At 36.6% G+C, this 19,284-nt stretch overlaps 1 protein-coding gene across 1 annotated transcript; it reads left to right on the top strand.

Moving 5' to 3' along the window:
- The first annotated feature begins 15,974 nt into the window (after positions 1 to 15,974).
- On the top strand, positions 15,975 to 18,505 carry EXT-LIKE (hydroxyproline-rich glycoprotein family protein). The gene is made up of 6 exons (XM_079020698.1): positions 15,975 to 16,174; positions 16,286 to 16,386; positions 16,621 to 16,730; positions 16,931 to 17,006; positions 17,150 to 17,281; positions 17,441 to 18,505. Exons 1-6 carry the CDS (start codon positions 16,081 to 16,083, stop codon positions 18,239 to 18,241), a joined length of 1,314 nt encoding a protein of 437 aa, XP_078876824.1. The 5' UTR covers positions 15,975 to 16,080; the 3' UTR covers positions 18,242 to 18,505.
- The last annotated feature ends 779 nt before the right edge of the window (positions 18,506 to 19,284 follow it).

Below are 19,284 nucleotides of genomic sequence, written 5' to 3'. Positions count from 1 at the left end.
TTTGTAAAGTTACTCCTCATGTATACTTTAATTCCAAAATGAACCTTAGAATTTTAAAAGTTTAAAATTCAACCCTTATACTATTATTATTTTTTTAATTATATAGATATGTATAAGATAAAGTTGTCACACCCGAAAACCGATAACGGCGGAATACGTTTCAGGGTGGAGGACGTCATGTACAGTACCATCACAATTGCATAATAGTAAAAACAAGAAACATACAACCACTTCATTTACATAGTGAGTTTAATTACAAGTGTGTTCTGTAAAGTTTCAATAGACACCAAAAGTAATACAAAAATAAGAGATGGATCTTGTATGCTCCATCTTCTCAAAAATGTTGCACCTGTACCTGTCTATCTTTGACCTGAGGATACAAGTTATTTTGAAAAACGAGTATCAGCATAAAGCTGGTGAGTTCATAAGAATTTAGTGTGGTTAATGTATAAAATGTATTAGAACATATGGCGTGAAACGCTGCAATGTACATTTATAATTAGTAGAAAACCCTAGAAAATCCTATATTTTCCAGAAAATACATCGTAAGTGAAAAACTCTAAGTTACTTGTAAGTTTTATTATTGAAAACTGTTTGTGGTAAAAGTGTGGTACTAAATCTCCAGTATGTAGTGTAGATAGAGGAAAAGTTATGCATGTTGACAGTAATAGTGGTGCGAACTTCCATTAGTAATAGATACTTATCTACTTCGGGATATTAACTGAGACTTTAGTCTTAGTATTTTAGTGTGAATATAGTGTATTCCTTTTATGTGACCAATAGTGTGAGTAATAGAGGATCCCATGACCTTCCCGGTCATACACAGTGTAGTGAAGTAGTGCCATCCCTGGGCCTGCTCGGCTCGGACTGAAGTTAACAGTCGGGATATAATAGTGTCTGCCCCGTATAGATCTATACATGCAGCGTCGCCTTCCTTCCGGAAAGCTCTGGTCACAGTATGTAGCGCGTAGAGTATCTTGTAGAGAGTTAGTGTGTTATCTTCCGGATTAGTGCTTTCTCTTGTAGTATAGTGTAGTAGTCTTTTATGTAGTTCATAGTGTGTTCCCTTATTCGTGTATCGTTTTGTAATAGTATGAATTATAGTATGTATAGTAGTAGCGGTAACGAGTAGTAGTGGCCTTAACTATACCTATTATAGTTAACTTTAGTGTGTATGGTTCTTGGCGATTAAGTAATATAGGAATTGAACGAGATGAAAATGCTCGTACCTAACACCAATATACATGATATATAACTAAGAAATCAACGACAGTTGGACGGATAACAAATACCCTAAGCCCACAATCAAACAAGAACAGGAAATAAGGTGAGCTATCGGTCCTAAGTCCTTCAAGTCTTACTTATATAAATATATTAGTGTAGATACATTTTATAAGAAAAGTAATCTAATAAAAATCTTAACCAAAGAAAGCATTTTAGAAAATAGTTTATTTATCCAAAGTAGTTTTGAAAACGTAAAGTTCTTTTATAAAGCATAGTGATAAATCACATGTGATTTGAACTACGAGTAGTAAATCACATGTGATTCACTTTCATAAAAATGTATATTTGACTTGTATCCCCCCCCCCCCCTAAAACATATGAAAACATTAGAAAGGTTCATTAAGGGGTATGAACTCACCTGAAATCGAGTAAATCGGGTGAAAGTGTCGGTTGAGCGTTTGGTGTCAATTAAGGACTTGTACACCTTTTAAGTCCCTATTAACATATGATATATATATATATATATATATATATATATATATATATATATATATATATATGTTTTACAAGAAATTAGCCACTTATACTTTTATTTAAAGACTTTTAAATATTCTAAATTGATTCAAAGTCTTAGGGATTAAGAGTGGTTCTCGGGGATTGTACACAACCAAAAGGGGTACTAAGGGGGGTCCAAGAGCTTAATCCCTTGGATTTTACGGCCCAAAGGCCACTCCTTGGGAGTTTACGGCCGTAAGCCTCATGGCTTGGCTGTGAACTCTTGTTCACTCCCCAATTTTGATGTTAAAGTCCTTAAATCAATCCCATAGATTTTCTAGTGAAGGTCTAGGGCTAATTTGGGGGTTTAAACCCTCATTTGGTGAGGTTAGGGGGAGTTTACGGTCTTAGCTTATGCTTGGGCCGTAAACTCTAAATTACCCCTCAAAATATAATGTTTAATGGTCCCAAACTCGAAATGGAATTTCCTAAAATCATATCTCAAGCCTAAACATGCATTGGAAGGGTTTTTGGGGCATTTTTACATGGAAAAAGGGTGTTTACGGCCTAGGCATGTGCTTGGGCTGTAAACCCTCTTTAATGCCCTAAATGTTATGGTTTTGATGCTCAAACACTCCTAGGCAAAATCCCTAACTAGTATCCAAGCTTAAAAGAAGGAAATTTGGGACTTTTAGCCAACTTTTGGGTGTTCACGGCCTAAGGAGCTTCTTAGGCCATAAACTCCTTGTTCATGTCCCAATCATATGATTTTTGAGCTATTATCACAATGATGCATGTTTAGAACAAGTTAGGGAGGAAAATCTTACGTTTGAGAGCCGAAATTTGTGGTTTTGGAGCCTAAAACGAGTCTAGAGAGAGAAAGTAGTGAGAGAGAGAGAGTGTGTTTGAGTGGTAAAAGAGTTCAAGGAGGTGTTTACCTTCCTTATATATGCCTCGGGTATTGCACCCGGTACACGACTACCCGATGCTAAAGTTTAACGGGGTTTAAACTTTTTACCCGAGTTAAGTGGTTGAAAAATAATATAACTTTATTTCGTTAAATGGAACTAACATTAACGAGTTATATTTATTTTTACTAAACTGATAATCCCATGAAATATAAACAAATAATTAAATATTCACTTATTTTACGACTCCAAATTACGGAACTTTTATTAATGACATATTCTGTTAGCGGAAACGGAATTATATAACGGACTTAACGTTGGGTTGTCGCAAAAGTCAATGTTACCGTTAGTAGGATTCATTCACGAAGCTGGTCTATAAGGGGGTATAAGGTTACTGCCTATAAAATGGCAGTTTAATGGGTGTCCACTCTCACCCACCGCTTCCTTGACTGGTGGAGGGACGTTAGTCGAACGGGTAAGAAAGGACTATAATTCTCCCTTCATTAAAAGTATAATTATAAATACTAAGTAACTAAACACTTATAAATTCCCAATATTAGTTACTTAGGAAAATGTGAAATAGGTGTTAACCCATGAAATTATACTTTGTACCTTACCAAGTCGTTAGTGGAGCGTGTGTGGTTAACCGGCACACTAACAAGGACTAGTAAGAGTGGCAAAGGGTAACTTGACTTTATTATAGATCGGTGGAGTGTGTGTGGTTAACCGACACATTGATTAGGTGATAAAGTTAAGGGTACCAAGTCAATTTGCATGGTTATTCACACCTTGTTTGTGATCTTCGGCATCCCAGTCACAAACTTGAGAGGGCACAATCGAGATTCAAACATGCCATTGAAAGTTCAATGTATCTCAAAAGATCTAGGAGTTTCAAATCCAATTTAAACTTAATTACATTTCGTTTTTCATGGTGGAAATTGGTAAATCGTCATTTACCTACCTTTAACTATTTTATAACTTGGATCATGGTATCCCTCTTCCAGTTATAAATAGGTTGTTGGGTCCTAGCCTTAATATTTCATATTGGGTGTTATGTTAAGGACTTTAAATCAACTAACTTGAATTTCTCTCTTATAGATGTCTCCTTCAGACAACTATGGTCTTCCCAAATCTTTAGGAACAAGCTTCCTAATGAAGATGATATCCCAAATGGCAACCAAGGTGAAAGATCAATCCCTTTGTTGTGCATTAGTGGGACTGAAAATCATACTTCATTTCCTCCACCTCCTCCAATAATTCTCCCTATCCCACAAGTTTCAAGACTTGATAAGTTCTAAGTCACTCAATCCCTATTGGCAAACAAAGTCTATATGTGCTTAGGTCTTGGAGAATAAGTCACATATTGACAAGCCGGGAGTGTTGGGTGTCAACGTCTTGAGGAAAGTTGGCTATTGACTGGGTTCCTTAGTCACTTCCTGATAACAGACTACGACATGACCCTTAATGATCTTACATATTTGCTTGATGATGTTGAATCAGCAATGATTTGGAGCATTGGTAAAGCAAATTAGATTGGAAGATCTACTTCCCAAACCTATTTGGACATTGACATTGGTGACATTGGAAGTCCAGAAAACTTTCTCTTCCCAATTGAAAGGGATCGGCCATGGTCAAGTCGTTTGACCTAATGGTAAAGAGGAAGGTTAAATCTGTGATAGTCCCGTGTACCATTTCCAAAGATTCCATATGTTTCCTCTTGCCAATATGAGCGGCATTGGTTGCGAAGCTGCCGAATTTACCTGAAACCTCATAAGGATGTTAAAGTCAAAAGTTTGACTCTACTTCAAGTAAAGTCCGTTATGTAACTCTATTAAGTATCTTTTGTAGTTTCTTAATACATGATGTAATGTAATTACATTTTGATGTTATTGAAGAATAAAAGGAAGCTTAAAGAAAAGGTGTGCTGATTCTGATCGCATGGTTTGATGACCAGAATTTACCACTACATAAGAGTTATGAGATATTGCTCAGGAATAGATAACAACAAAGTTTTCATATGAATTTGCATTGTAAGGATAAGTTTTTCCGCATGTTTTAAACTAAAAGAAAAAAATTTTGATTTTATTTATTCTAAGTATCCTTACAAAGGCATTTATGAAAAATTGTTGCTTATATGTTTCCATTGATAAGCAATATTGGAAAATGAATTTGATTCTATCGTTTGTGGTAGTGTCATAATTTATCATATAAGGAAAGATTCTCATCACCCAAGTTTCAGTTGGATAGAAACTTGGAATCATGCAAGTTGTATTTTGTGATGAATGAGAATTTTAATCTTTGGTAAATTAAGACTAATTCCTTGTTCACATTCGCATGTGAGTCAAGCAAAGGGCTAAAAGATCGGGTACATTTGGTTGTGTGTTGGTCAGGTCCACCACAAAGGTTGATAAGCTTATTCGTTATGATTTACTAAATTTTAGTAAATATGATTATGCTTACAAGTTTAAGTGTAATTCTGAAACATTGGAAAAGTTTTAATGTATGGCAGAATGAATAAGAAGAGTCAAATATGGCAGAAAGATAAAAGTTTCTCCAATCTGAAGAGATGGGAGAGTACTTGAGTATCTTAATTTTATGATTATCTTGGTGATTAAGAAACCATATGACAATTGATTCTCTAAGGACACCTTAGTGTATTTTGTTGGCTAAGGAGAGGAATCGTGAATTATGGAAATGGTTAAATAAAAAGATAAATCATACTTCGTTCCAAGATCAATTCTTTGAGTCATACTCCAAGGTTAAGCCTTGAGTGACATAATCTTTAGGAAGTTCACAACATTTGTCAAATGTAGAGTAAGATGCTTCCTATTCTTGTACATTTGAGATTGGTAAGTTGTGATGTTTTGGATAAAACAAAGACCAACTAAGACCAATAGTGAGCAGTGTTTAACTTGATAAGAATCCGCACTAACTCTTGAATATTTGTTTTGTCAAGGAATGGTTCTTGACAAAGAGAATCTTATATGTCAAGAGGACAGTGGGAGTATTGAGATAGTTCCAAGAACTAATCAAGAGTTTTGTTAATCACTAGCCCACGACTTGAGGTTTGTAACCTATCGTGTTGACATATTCTTATTTCTGTGTCTATTCCAGTAAAAGTTGACTATGCTTGTGAGTTTTATGAGTTCTCAATTGTTTGCATAACATCCAGGAAGCAATGGTGGCCATTGTGCTACCGTTTGGCAAGAAATTAAGATTGAACAAGTTCAGTTCATATGAGTTTGGATTTGTCACTAACCTTGTCTTGTGATTATGGTTATGACAAATTCACATGGATAGGAATACTTACACCATAAAAATGTAAGTGTCATAAGGTTTCTCTTCGATTCATGAAAATTATGATAAGGAAACTCTTTCACTAAGTAGATTTCAAGTAGATAGCAGTTATGATATTTGCATTCTCATGTTGTTAGTGGAGCGTGTGTGGTTAACCGGCACACTAACTAGTGAGAATGGAAAAAGGTCTAGACAAACATGTGAGCTATCTAAGGAAAGGTGTATGATTTTGATAAAGTCTTATCAAAGCAATCTTGTATAAGAAATCTGAACTTTGGTAAGAAAGTCAATAAAGTATTGATTTCTAGAAGTCCAGTTGATCTCTGGATCCATGTCAAGGATAGTGGGAGCATATGTGTTATGATACTAAGATAATAATCATTATGCTAGTGGGAGCATGATCATTATGTTAAGTGTTGCAAGTTAGAAATATTAATTATAGAAAACAAAAGTTTCAATTCGCCTTGAAAAAGTTGTTTTGCTAAAATTAAGGGAGAGGACTTTATACTTCATTCCAATTCTACAAGCTTAGATTGAGATTTTAATCTACTTTAGTCAAGGATATATAAGAATGTTATGTTGGAATGGTTCAACATAAGGAAATTCTATATATGTTGTGTTCTCAAAATTCGATTATGATTACGGCATACCTCTTCATAGTTCGAATTGTGAGAATATGGCAAATAAAAATTTTTATAGCATGAATTGTGTCCCATATGCTTCGGATATAGGATCGATTGCATGTGCTATAATATTCATCCATTCTAAATTTTCCTAATGCTTAGGACATTAAGAAGGGAAAAGGGATTAGAACTGGACATGACTAAAATGATTAAGCAAATTGTCGAGGACAATCTGAGGTTTACCAAAGATTGGTTGCTCATGGACAATTAGAAGTATAGAGTTAGGACCATATTGACATATTTTGAAAAGAAGCAATTCTTGTTCAAAAGTGATGGTCAAAATGGGAATATGGAATTGTTTCCATAGGTGGAAAGTATTCTTTGAATCTGTGTAAGATTAGAGAACTTAATGCAAGAAGGATGTTCAAAGGAATGTACTTTGAATTTGAGACTTCATGGAATTGCTTTCCATTGGAATACTCTGTGATGTCTGTTGTCAAGTCTTAGTGACTTCTGTGCATAGTCATTTCGAGGGGATCTTTGCATATAAGTTTAGAATCTAACAGACTGTAGTAAATGGCATGAGTTTGGTATTCTTACATTTACAATAAGGATTTGGGATTGTGAAATGAGCATCATTGAAATGTTGTCAATCGATCAGTTTCACAAAGAGAGGACCACATGTAAACATAGTGTGCATACTATGAGTATGGCATAGCTATTGTTTGGACGAACATAGTGAGCATGCTTGGCGCATGGCATGACTATTGTTTCAATTCAAATATTAAGTTGATTAATTGAAACATAAATAATGAGTAATCAATATGGTGCTTAGATAAAAGTTGTTTTTATTTACACCCAAGTGTTAGGGCCATATAGGATTAGTATTATTCTTGTGTTTCACTTTGCATGTTTTGACTTCCCGAATAACTAAGTTATTCAAACCATCCTCAGTCAGTCATATGTTGGAAGTAGATATGAATCAAGACTGTCATGAATTTGGCTTGTATGATTTGTCTAATGGTTGCTGCAACATTCATGAGTACTCATAAGGCCTGAGTATTGGATTCAGCCCACGCTCTTTTGGATTCACTTCATGGATTTAATCACGAGTGAATCATGAGACGATAATATCTTATATTCTTTAAACCTAGAGATATGAGTTGTTGACTACGAGTTGGTTATACATTGATTGCACGTAAACGCATTGGTAACTCGATGTTATAAAACGTGCCTTTGTGTATGATTCAACAAGTAGTCAGTACAAGCATATGAGTTGAAGTTTATCCATTCCTCTTACCCTCAAAGGGATAAAAGCAATATTTGTGGGCCCCTTGATGATTTAGTGATGACAAAAATGTAAGTGCTCGGCCGGTCGTTGACTGATTTGATTTGTTCAAACTAGTCAGTCGTCATAAATCAGACATCGGGAAACAACAAATGGACAGAGAGAATGATTATAATCCATGTCTCAGTCCATATGATATCTAGAATGGAGGAATATATGATCACTTATCTAATGGACAAGTCAGTGACAAAGGTTAGAGTTCATCGACAAGATCAGAAGGTCGACAGAAGCTTTTGAGAGCTACGATTGCTAGTCGGGTTATGAAGTCATACTTGCAATACTAGTTTTAGACTTATCTAAGTGGGAGACTGTTGGATTAATGTCTAAGTCCATAACCATAATTGGTAAGACTTGACCCGACCCGGCATGGTCCATTTGGGTTGCATGGCATCATGCACTTTGATAAACTAAAATGAGAGAAATAACACTTAAGGTTTATTAATATATTATAAGTTCTAATATATTAATAAGATTATTTAATTAGTATTGATCAAAGAATTAATTTAGAATTAATTAAGTGATCAAAAGAAGACTAATTAAATATATGGGTTGATTGTGTAAATCATCCATTCTTATATACTGGGATAATGCTCCATGGATTATCAAGTTGGGCTAAAACCCATAAGATGCTCCATGGTGTATTTGAACCCATGGATCCAAGGAAATGGAAAGGCATGACAATTAGGGTTTACCCTAATTGTAACACACTATATAATGATCTCTTTCTTGGGAAAATCGGCCACTAGTGAAACAAGTGAGGGCAAACCGATTTCATGAAGTGTGTATTTTCTCTCTAAGTTATTCCAAATGCATTTGATGTTGTGTGAACCATTTGAGGTGTCACACTTGGGGCAGTAGGCTCTCAAGCTACATGGTATCAAGAACCAACAAAGAGGTATGTAATTCTACTAGATTTTATATTATTTGTACTTTATATTATGCTAGTTAGAACAATACCTTGGAAATTCATATTTGCATGTATAATAGAGAAAACATAGATCCAAGGTATTTAGAGTTGCATGTACACTTAGGAGTGTTAAAATGCTCAAAAGCCAACACTTATAGCAAATCCTGCCCGACACTTCCCCTCATGAATCTTGCCACACTTCCCACTAGTGCGTCCCTTCTGGCCTCCTGATCTCGAATAAGCGGGCTTAGCCCACTTGGCTGCCGGTTGTGACTGTGCCGGCCTTCGGTCTCTACCCTAAGACTCTGCCTCCTCCCTGACCTGAGTCTCCAGCTCAATCTCCTTCCTCTTGGCATTTGCCTGAAGCTCGGTAAATGTACGATAAGATGAGTTCACCACGAACTCTCGAATATCCCTCCTCAGAATGCTCAAATACCGGATCATGCATGCCTTCTCAGTAGACACGTGCTCAAAGCAGAATAACGCCCTCTCGTTAAACATCCTCGTAATATCTGTCACTGACTCTGTCTTCTTCTTGAGAGACAGAAACTCATGGGCCAGTCATTCCCTCTCCACCGGGGGAACATACTCATCTCGGAACATCAGTGTAACCTCTCCTATGTCACCGCAGTATGCTCTGCAGGAATAAAAGTGGTTGTCACAAACTTCCACCAGTCCTTCGCTCCCAAGCGAAGCTGGTTCAGCGTGAACAGAACACTCAAATGCTTTGGGCATGAACAAGTGTAAAAAACCCCCTCGATATCAGGGATCCATCTCATCGCATCAATCGGATCCTGAGTCCCATCAAACTCTGGTGGCTTCGTGTTGTTGAACTCCCGATACAACAATGAGTCACCTCCCTGTGGCCTGGCAGCAGCGACAACTACAGCAGCCGCCTCAGTAACAACGGCATATCGCTAATCAAATGTCTCAAGGTGGTCTTAATAGACCCAAACATCTCCGAAATAGCCTCTCGTATGGTTGCAGCCACCTCATCATGAATCATCTTGCGAATCTCATCATCGCTAACCCCATTACTCTTTGGGTTGTGGCATGTACCCACCATGATGTCTCTAAAATACAACACAAATTATCAGAGACTCGCTCGAGTATACTCACACTCGATCATTTGTCCCTACTTGCTCCTTAACATTCTAAGGATTCTTAATTGGACTTCCTACAGATCCGGTGCTTTCAGTAGTACGGACCCAATACTACCTTCCACACCAACCTATAGTCACCCCAAGTCCTCCTCCTAGGATCCCAATTCACAAGTACTCTATCTCTCACGAATATCAGACTACTCTCTCAGTAGACCCCTCTCAAGCTCATATAGGTGTCTCTCCTAGATTTTCTCTCAACTCAAAAACTCTCTCTAGGTGATTCCTGCTAAATACTTTTACTTAGATCATACTCAAAAGCACATCACAGATAGCAGCAACTCCAAGGCTAAGGCATCACAAATCAGGCAACTCTAGTCCTAAATTATGAAATAACTAGCCTACCCTTTAGCATGCATAATAATATCTCATAAATATCTCATAACACAAAAGGTAAAGGTATTTTGGGAAATCACCGTTCGAGCTCTGGCTAATTGTACACACTGCTCCAACTCGTTTTCTCTTAAACTCTTTCTCATTTTAGAAAAATGATCTCTTTTGAAATTTTTTCTCAACTCCTCAGTTTGAGTCCAAACACACCTGCATCCAAATCCCTCAAACCAAGGCTTTGATACCAACTTGTAACACAGTAAATTTTCAAACATTTTTTTTTTCATTTTAAAACACAATAAAACTCATGTCACGTTTTCTAAAAAACCACAAGTATCAATTTATCAAACACATATTCCAAAATAGTTTATCACAAATCCAGGATCCTCTAAAAACATATCTCCAACTCAGGTGTGTGTACAATCAACCCTGTGCCTTCCCGTGATACTGAGAGGTACCTGAAACACAGAACACATAACACATAACACGGTTAGCACAAAGCTTACTGAGTTCCCCAAAATACCACACACAAATCAGTAGCCACTCGAGGCTATAACTCAGTAAGACCCTCTGGTCAATGTGTCTCAGTGGGACCCTCCAGTCCCACAACTTAGATGGACCTTCCGGTCCTAACTCAGATGGACCCTTCGGTCCTAACTTAGTAAGCTCAGAATAATACATAACATAAATCACATAGACATAATGCAGGATATCACAATACTCAATATAATCACATAAGACTCTCTGGTCACACAACTCAGATTACCACACTAGGTAAGTATAGTGAGAAGTCTCACCTCGTAAGCTAGCAAGTAATAACCTCGTACACGAATCTCGTACTAGCCTCTGCCTAACACAATAGATAATAATATCTAGTTAACACTTAAACCACGACTCGAAATAAACTAGGTTATTGTCTCTCTCAAACTCTTGAAATGGGTAAAAGACCATTTTACCCCTCCATGGTTCCTATTCTCCCAGCCTTGACCAAACCTTAAAGTCAACAGAAGTTAACACTCGAGTCAACTGTCCATGTTGACCTGACTCGCCGAGTGCATCTATGTGACTCGCCGAGTCCCCTTTATTCCTCCACGACATAGCGAAAACCCAATTTAACTCATCGAGTTGTCTCGTCAACTCGCCGAGTTACCCATGTAAAGACTCATCGGGGAAAACCCTAGTCGATTAGCCGAGTCAGCTCTTTGACTCGTCGAGTCCATTAAGTAGGTTTCTCATTCAGACGTTTCTAAGGCAGAAAGTAACCCCAAACTCTAGATCTAACCTCCCAAGGCTCGATTATCACATAAATCCACAAGCTTTACGTCCATGCATGGCACTTAGGGCTTGAAATGCCAAAAACATGATCTGTTAAGGGTTTTTCACTTAAAAGCTCTATTATGGCTGAACAAAGCAAGGACCTTTGGACTCTAGGGACCTCACAAGGTCCAGATCTGAAGTCCAAATCTCTAGATGAACTCAATACACTCAAAGTCCCAATATTAGATGGAAAGAACTTTAAACTCCATAAACATGAGATCTAGCCAACATAATGAGAAAGGTGTGGACTTTTTACCTTTAACAACAACTCTGGACGAAATAGCAACGGATCTAATAGCCCCTTCTCGTTTCTTGCTTGAAATCCTTCCCTTCTCTTCAAAAGATGCACCAAAACACTCAATATTAGCTCAAATACTCTCTCTTGGCTCAATGGCCAATTAGGGTTTCACACAGGGGAGTTGGGCAGCTGGTGAGGCAGAAATGAGGACATAAGTTTCCTGAAGGGGGTGTTTGTTTTATCTTTTAAAACATCTTTTAACTTTTAGGAAAAGATAAAAATGCAAAAGATGTTTGGTAATCTTGTAAAAGCTACTTTTTTATATAAGGAAAATGACCTTTTTGGAAAAGTCAGAGAAACCTGACTTTTTGCAACTTTTCGTAAAAGGACTTTTTCCCTTTCAAAATCTTATCCAAACACCCCCTAAATAGGTCCCAAACCTGGGGATTCAGGGTTTCATCTCGCAGCACCTACTCGACGAGTTAGCTCCCTAACTCGTCGAGTCGGTTATTAGACCCATGTGGTCAATCAGTCTCTACTCGACGAGTTGAGGCTCCAACTCGTCGAGTTGCTCAATAATTCGCAAAAATAAATAAATAAATAATATACATGGGAGTCCGAATGTTACATTTAGACTGTAAATTCCTGAACTTATAATATTTTACTCCCAAGGCTAACACTAATAAACTATTATGGATTGAGGGCTTCAATTAAATAATAATATGAAATATAGTTCACATCTCGGGGTTCGTTTATTTATTTTATTTAATCTTATTTATTTAATTCAAATGGAATGTTACAATGTGGCTGCCAATTAGGGGTTTTTTCATGTAGAGGATGTAGTTGGAGGTTTTCTTGTAGAGAAAGCCTGAGTTGTGTTGGACGAACGAAGAAGGGTTGGAGGTGTTGGAGGTGGGTGAAGACGAAGGCCCTAGGGTTTCTTTCTTGCCAATTCAAAGATTAGCGTCGACAGAATAAGGTGGAAGCATTAGTAGAAGGAACAAAGGAGACAGAAAGAGGATTAAACAGGCGTGGGTTTTAATTTTTGGGGATTCCATTTCCCCCTGACTATTAAAATGCCCGTTTCATTAAAAAAAATTATAAAACGACATGCTTAGATGACACATATTTTATAATAAGCGCCCTCCGTGTTTTTTTAAACCAATTTTAGGGCAGGCAAAAATGCGCGTCCTAAATCCTTCAAATTTCTGGAGAGATGACATTATTTTTAGGTCGTACACTTTTGCATATCATAAATCAATGTGTGTCATAAATCGTGTGTCATTATAACAAAATGAGAGAGGTGAAATTGTTTCATTGAATTGAACTGAGTACATCTTCTACCATCTATATACATCTCGTGTGAATCACAAATCAAACAGATAAAATTGTAATAACATATTCTAACTAATCGAGCAAACAAAATTACTAAACTACTCTTGTTGAGTTAATTTATTGAAAATCCCTTATTATTCTCTAATATTTTTCAATCAAATTATTTAAACAAATCAAATAAATGAGTTATTTTGGTAGTTAATAGAGTCCAAAATTATTTTAATTAATAGTGTTCTTATACTTTAGTTTAACTTTTGTTATTTTGATCGTAAAAAGAGTTGAAGAAGGATGAAGATTTGAATTGCAATTTTGACTAAAGGGTTGTTTAATAGTTGCCGACTGGGGTAGAGCTGACTGAGTTAGAAATTCTGACTGAGTCCACATCCGACTGAGTTTATGATGTTTGGTTATTTCTCTGACTGAGTGTGTTGAATGATGAAAATGACCATATTATCCTTATGTTGTCTCAAGTGTTGGATAAAATAATTATAAAATACAAACTATCACATAAAATCCAAATTAAACATACATCATTTAAAATTCAAATACAAATTGTCATACAAAATGAAAAAAAAAATACATAATATTTTGCATATAAATTTAAGGTTAACCATCTGAAAGTAATTATTTAGCAATTTGGCCACGCAAAGTAGTCACATAGTCAACGACTTCTGAACCTGATTATATGTATTGTATGTTTTGACCCTCACTTCCTCCACCTTGTATTTCCTTATAAATTTATGGACCACAACACAACCAATGACTATGTCTCTTTGCACTGGAAAAAAGGATAAGGAGCTATTTGTTTTAAGATTGAAAATTTCGCTTTCAATATACCATAAACACGTTCAATAACATTTCTAAGTTGTGTATGAGCATGATTGAACCTTTCTTCCTTAGTTAAAGTTCTGTTTATTTGAAAATTGGCTCTGATATCGTTCATAAACATACAAAAGATTTCGTTCATACAACACAATGACAAAGAAAGTTGTGTCGGTCGCTTTTTTTTTCCTTTATAACATATCAGTCAATCAATTTTTTGAGTTAGTTACTAACAATCAATGGACCAGGTAAGCTGTTGGGTCAGTCACAACTAACCGAGTCAGCTCTTTTATGAGTTTACCAAACGAGCTGAATGGACCGAGTCAGCCCAAAATTGCTAACCGAACACAGTCAGCCTTACATCAAATAGCCCCTAAAACTTACCAAAAAAAACATTTAAGACTTAGGGGCTGTTTGGTAGCCTCTTAATTGAAAAATTAAGAGACAACCTCTTAAAAGTTCAAATTTAGAGCGTTTGGTTGGATCTTATTTTTTTGCCTCTTAATCTTAAAATGTCTCTTAATCTTTCAGATATAAGATTGTATCTGAAAAGAAAAATGAAAGGCGCGTTCCTATTTTACCCTAGACATGTTCCTCCTCTTTTTTATTTCACGATACGACTTCCCCCAAGCCATCTCCGACGACCTGCAACCCACTGGTCACCGCCTCCACCGCCTATCCTCCGATCCGGTCACCACCGCCATCCCCTTTGCATCCAGCTCTGTCAAAACTCGAAGACAACATCATCATGTAAGGTTTATCCTAAAATCGATTTTATGTAATCGATTTAAGAACTCTGTTTCTTCCTTCCTTCGTCGGCGAAGCTAGACCCATAACCTCCTCCCATAGTCGATGCCTCTTCCACCATAGTTGTGTTCGCTTCCGTCTTCCCCACAACCACCGCCCTGGAGCAATCAATTTCTAGGTTTGACATCTGCAATCAATTTCCAGGTTTGACGTTCGTTTCTCTATAAATCAGATGTTTTGAAATAAATTCTGATATCTTGCGTTATTGATTATGTGAATAACATCATGATTTTGATTTTGGATTCAAAGTTTCTGATTCTTTTAGTGCTCTCTTTGATTGAATTGATTATGTAAATATCATTAATAACATAATGTTGTTAATTTCATCATAAAATCCATCAGATGCTTTGCACTCAAAGCCGTCAACAGAATTGATGAACATCTGCTCTGAATATGAAGCAATTAGGAGCTTGTGTTTGGCCATTTAAAAAGGTGCGAGAAATGTTCTTTTTTCTGTTATTTTATGAACATCTGCTCTGGGATTTTTTTTTTCTTTTTTGTGTTATTTTATGCAAGGTTGGTTGCAGATAATGAGTTTGCTTCTTTTTCCTCTTTTGTTTGTTGTGAATTTATAAATTTAAACTTATGATTGATTATATTGTGGCTTGGGAATCTGAGACTGACAGCTGAATATGGAACACTTGCAAGTACATATATGCTAAAAGATCATTATGGATTTCAAGGGTTTGATGTTCATTTCTAGCATCCTACTTTCAAGGAAAGATCATTTATTATGTTTTGATGGTAAATGGCAGGTTTTTAGTGTTTTCAAGAAGTTGAAGGATAGTTGATGATTTTTTAGATTTGTATAGATTGTTTATATTATTATTTTTTATAATTATTTTAGAAGTTTTTAACTCAATTATTTTGATAATTTTGTAACACAAATATTGAATTTAAAAATAATAATAATAAAAAGAAAGGTAAAATGATCATTTTATAATTCAGGACAACAATTCATGGGTTCCAACCAAACGGTATGTAAAAAATGCAGATCCTCTTAGAAATTCAGACATCTTAAAATTTCAGATCTTAAAAATTCAGATCCTTCCAGACAAGTCTCTATATTGATTTTCTCTAAGTCTGGGGACCAGAGCCGTAAATTACCATATGTAGGTTTTCTCTAAGTCAGGGGACCACAGCCGTAAATTACTTCGAATTTGCGATACGCGTCGAGGTCATCAATCTTGTTATTGCTTAGAGTAAGCAACGCCAGTATCGATCAAAACCCTTGTCGTCCGCTTCCCATTGAGATCGTTGAACGTAAAAATGGCGAACGAGAACGAACCAGCGAAGCTACTGTTACCTTACCTTCAAAGAGCCGATGAATTGCAAAAGCACGAGCCTCTCGTCGCCTACTACTGTATGGATTCTTCTTCATCATCTCACAATTTTACTCTAAACCCTAATATTCTCTCAACCTTCTCGATTTCAGTAATTAAATTGTGGTTTATTGGGAAATTTTGATTTTCAGGTCGATTATATGCGATGGAACGGGGTTTGAAGATCCCTTCGAGTGAACGTACCAAAACCACTAGTTCCCTACTCGTTTCCCTCATGAAACAACTTGAAAAGGTCCGAATTCTTCTTTAAGACGCGTATTTCTTTCGAAGTTAACGGTTTAAGACTTGATTCTAGGGATCTCTCAAGTCGATAGTACGTTGTTGATGACTTAATTTTGAATAGTCATTATGTACTTTGTACGCTGTATTAAGTTTCAGATGAATGTGTTCTTGAGACATTGAAGTAATATTCTCTGAGTATCAAAATCTTCTGTGTCCTTCATCTAGTTTGCTTCTTCATTTACAGGATAAGAAGTCATTGCAGTTAGGGCCTGATGATCATCTTCATCTTGAAGGATTTGCTTCAAATGTCTTCGCAAAGGCCGATAAACAAGATAGAGCTGGGAGAGCTGATCTGTATGAATTTTTCTTCTTCTTATGAATTATGATACATCAATGTTAACACTAGTTTGCTGTTAGAAACTAAAGATTATACACGCTACATATGAGATTTTGTGCTCAATAAGGCTTCAAGATAACACATAGATGCAAACAAATGCTGCAATTAGTGTTGATTTTGATTAGAATACTAATACATGTTCGTAAACCTGTTACAGAAATACAGCAAAGACATTTTATGCTGCAAGCATTTTCTTTGAAATCCTTAACCAGTTTAGTGAAGTCCAGCCTGATGTGAGTCAAGTTTCTATTATCATCGGTTTATCACCATTGCCATTTTTACTTGCTTTCTTATTCTTGATGATTGAGAAATGACAACAAAAAAAAAGGATATAAATGTTGATGAATCATAAACTCATAATTGGTTTATTAAATAGCTTGAGCAGAAACAGAAGTATGCAGCATGGAAAGCAGCAGATATAAGGAAAGCTATTAAAGAAGGAAGGAAGCCTATACCCGGTCCCCCTGGTGGTGAAAAAGATCTCTCAGATACATCAGGCAGTGGATATGTAAGTCATTCTTGCAAAATTCAAAGGAATTGGAATTGGAATTTGGGATTCCATTCCATCGACGGAATTCAATTCCATTCTTACTTTTTCTTAACTGAATGATCAAAATATCCTCATTATATGTTTTACTGAAATAAAAAAAAAATCAATTATTGGCAGGACATGGAACCAACCACCAGACATGCAACAGAATCTCATCCTTCATCCCAATTATACGACAGAAGTGATTCCCAAAAGTTCACAAATACTTTTGCATCACCGCCACATGAGCCTCCACCACCGCCACATGCAACCATGCCGCCACCACCTTCAAACACTCAACCACCACCACCACCGCCCTCAAACTTTCCTCCGCCATCTTCAACCATCCAACCACCCTCAAATTTCCCTGCACCATCTTCCACCGCCCCGCCGCCGCCGCCCACGTACTCCTCCGACGACTATCCATCCAACAATTTCCATTCCCAGAACACAGGAGGAGATAATTCAAATCCAACTTATTCTCATCAGAATTATCACCACCAGCCCTCATCTTTCCCACAAGAACCCCAACATCAAAATTACCAACATGACCCTTCGTACACATTCCCAAATTTCCAATCTTACCCTAGTTTTTCCGAAACTGCCCTTCCAGCAGTAGCCCCAGGTCATTACCCCTCATCATACTACCAGGGGGGGTCTGATGCATCAGCAGCAGCTACAGCTACAGGTGGTCAGTACAAAGTGAGTGGTGGAAATGGGGGGGTTCCGGTACATGGAGGTGCAGGGAGCTCTGGTGGACAGGCGGCGGCGTATGAGTATGACAGCAGCAGTTATCAGCCTCCGGCTGATAAAATTGCAGAGGCACATAAGGCGGCAAGGTTTGCTGTTGGAGCATTGGCGTTTGATGATGTTTTTGTTGCTGTAGATTACCTTAAAAAGTCTCTTGAATTGCTTACTAATCCAAATGCTACTGTTTGATGGATTCATGATTCATGAGAATCAGAATCTGTTTGGAATTTGGATTTCATCCTTTTGGTTTTATTCGGTTTGTTTTGCTTTTGTGAAGAGGTTCTACCTGACAAGTTTATGCTGTAGAAAGTTTAGATTTGATATATTTTTTTTTTGTTAAAAAAACATTGTTTCCTACTCCATGTGGGTTTATGATGTATGCAAATTGTGTTGCTAAGAGAATGTTTTTGTATGTTATAACAAGATTACTACTATGTCATACTTTGAATCGAATTCTTAACTCTTTAGTAGAGTAGTTGATAAGACCACAACAAACTCAAATATCAAACGTCTGGCTTATTGCAAAATCTGATTCACCCATTGGGGATTGATAAACATTTTACACAATGCCAATCTTGCCACTTGTCTCTTGAAAATGATTTTGGGATATAGTGTAGACATTTTAAGTGATACTCTTTTTCACATGCATCACATACGAGTGTTGTATCCACTTTGGTAATTGTAGTTTTGCAAGTTTGACAAGTCAAAGGCTTGTTCATGTAGTCCCTTGAAGGATGAGTCCATTTCTGGTGCTCTGTTATCTGTGGTTGTAATATTTTCTCAACAAATTTACTAATTTCTTTGTGGGTAATTGGTGCTCTATCATCTGCAAATGATGGAAAATTTGGATGAAAAAACTTAAAAATAGAGAAAGTAGAAACGTAGTATTAAAGATTGGTATTCTTTGAGGGTGTCTAGAATCTAGATGTGTATTTTGAAAGCGATTATGTGATAATGAGTAAGCATAATCGAATAATCGGTTGTAATAACATATATTGCTGAAAAATGTGGACCTGACAATTTGATACACGACACGAACACGATACGAGTTTTCTGTGTATGTGTTTTAGAAATTCGTGTTTATTCGTGTCTGACATGTATTTTTAATTCGTGTTTTGTGTCTTACATGTGTCAAACACGAATTTACCTGTTTAGACACGTATAAGACACGATACAAATTCGTGTTGACACGTGACACGTACAAACACGTATAAACACATATATACACATAT

The sequence above is a fragment of the Lactuca serriola genome, chromosome 9 (genome assembly GCF_051521515.1).
Source record: "Lactuca serriola cultivar US96UC23 chromosome 9, Lser_US96UC23_V15, whole genome shotgun sequence".
Taxonomy (NCBI): Eukaryota; Viridiplantae; Streptophyta; class Magnoliopsida; order Asterales; family Asteraceae; genus Lactuca; species Lactuca serriola.
The sequence above is the reverse complement of the archived record's forward strand: the minus strand, read 5'-3'. Positions and strand labels throughout refer to the sequence as shown.

Coding starts and splice junctions, on each gene's coding strand:
- EXT-LIKE (XM_079020698.1), top strand. CDS start 16,081: ATGGCGAACGAGAACGAACCAGCGAAGCTACTGTTACCTTACCTTCAA. Junction 16,175..16,285: donor GCCTCTCGTCGCCTACTACT/GTATGGATTCTT, acceptor TTTGATTTTCAG/GTCGATTATATGCGATGGAA. Junction 16,387..16,620: donor TCATGAAACAACTTGAAAAG/GTCCGAATTCTT, acceptor CTTCATTTACAG/GATAAGAAGTCATTGCAGTT.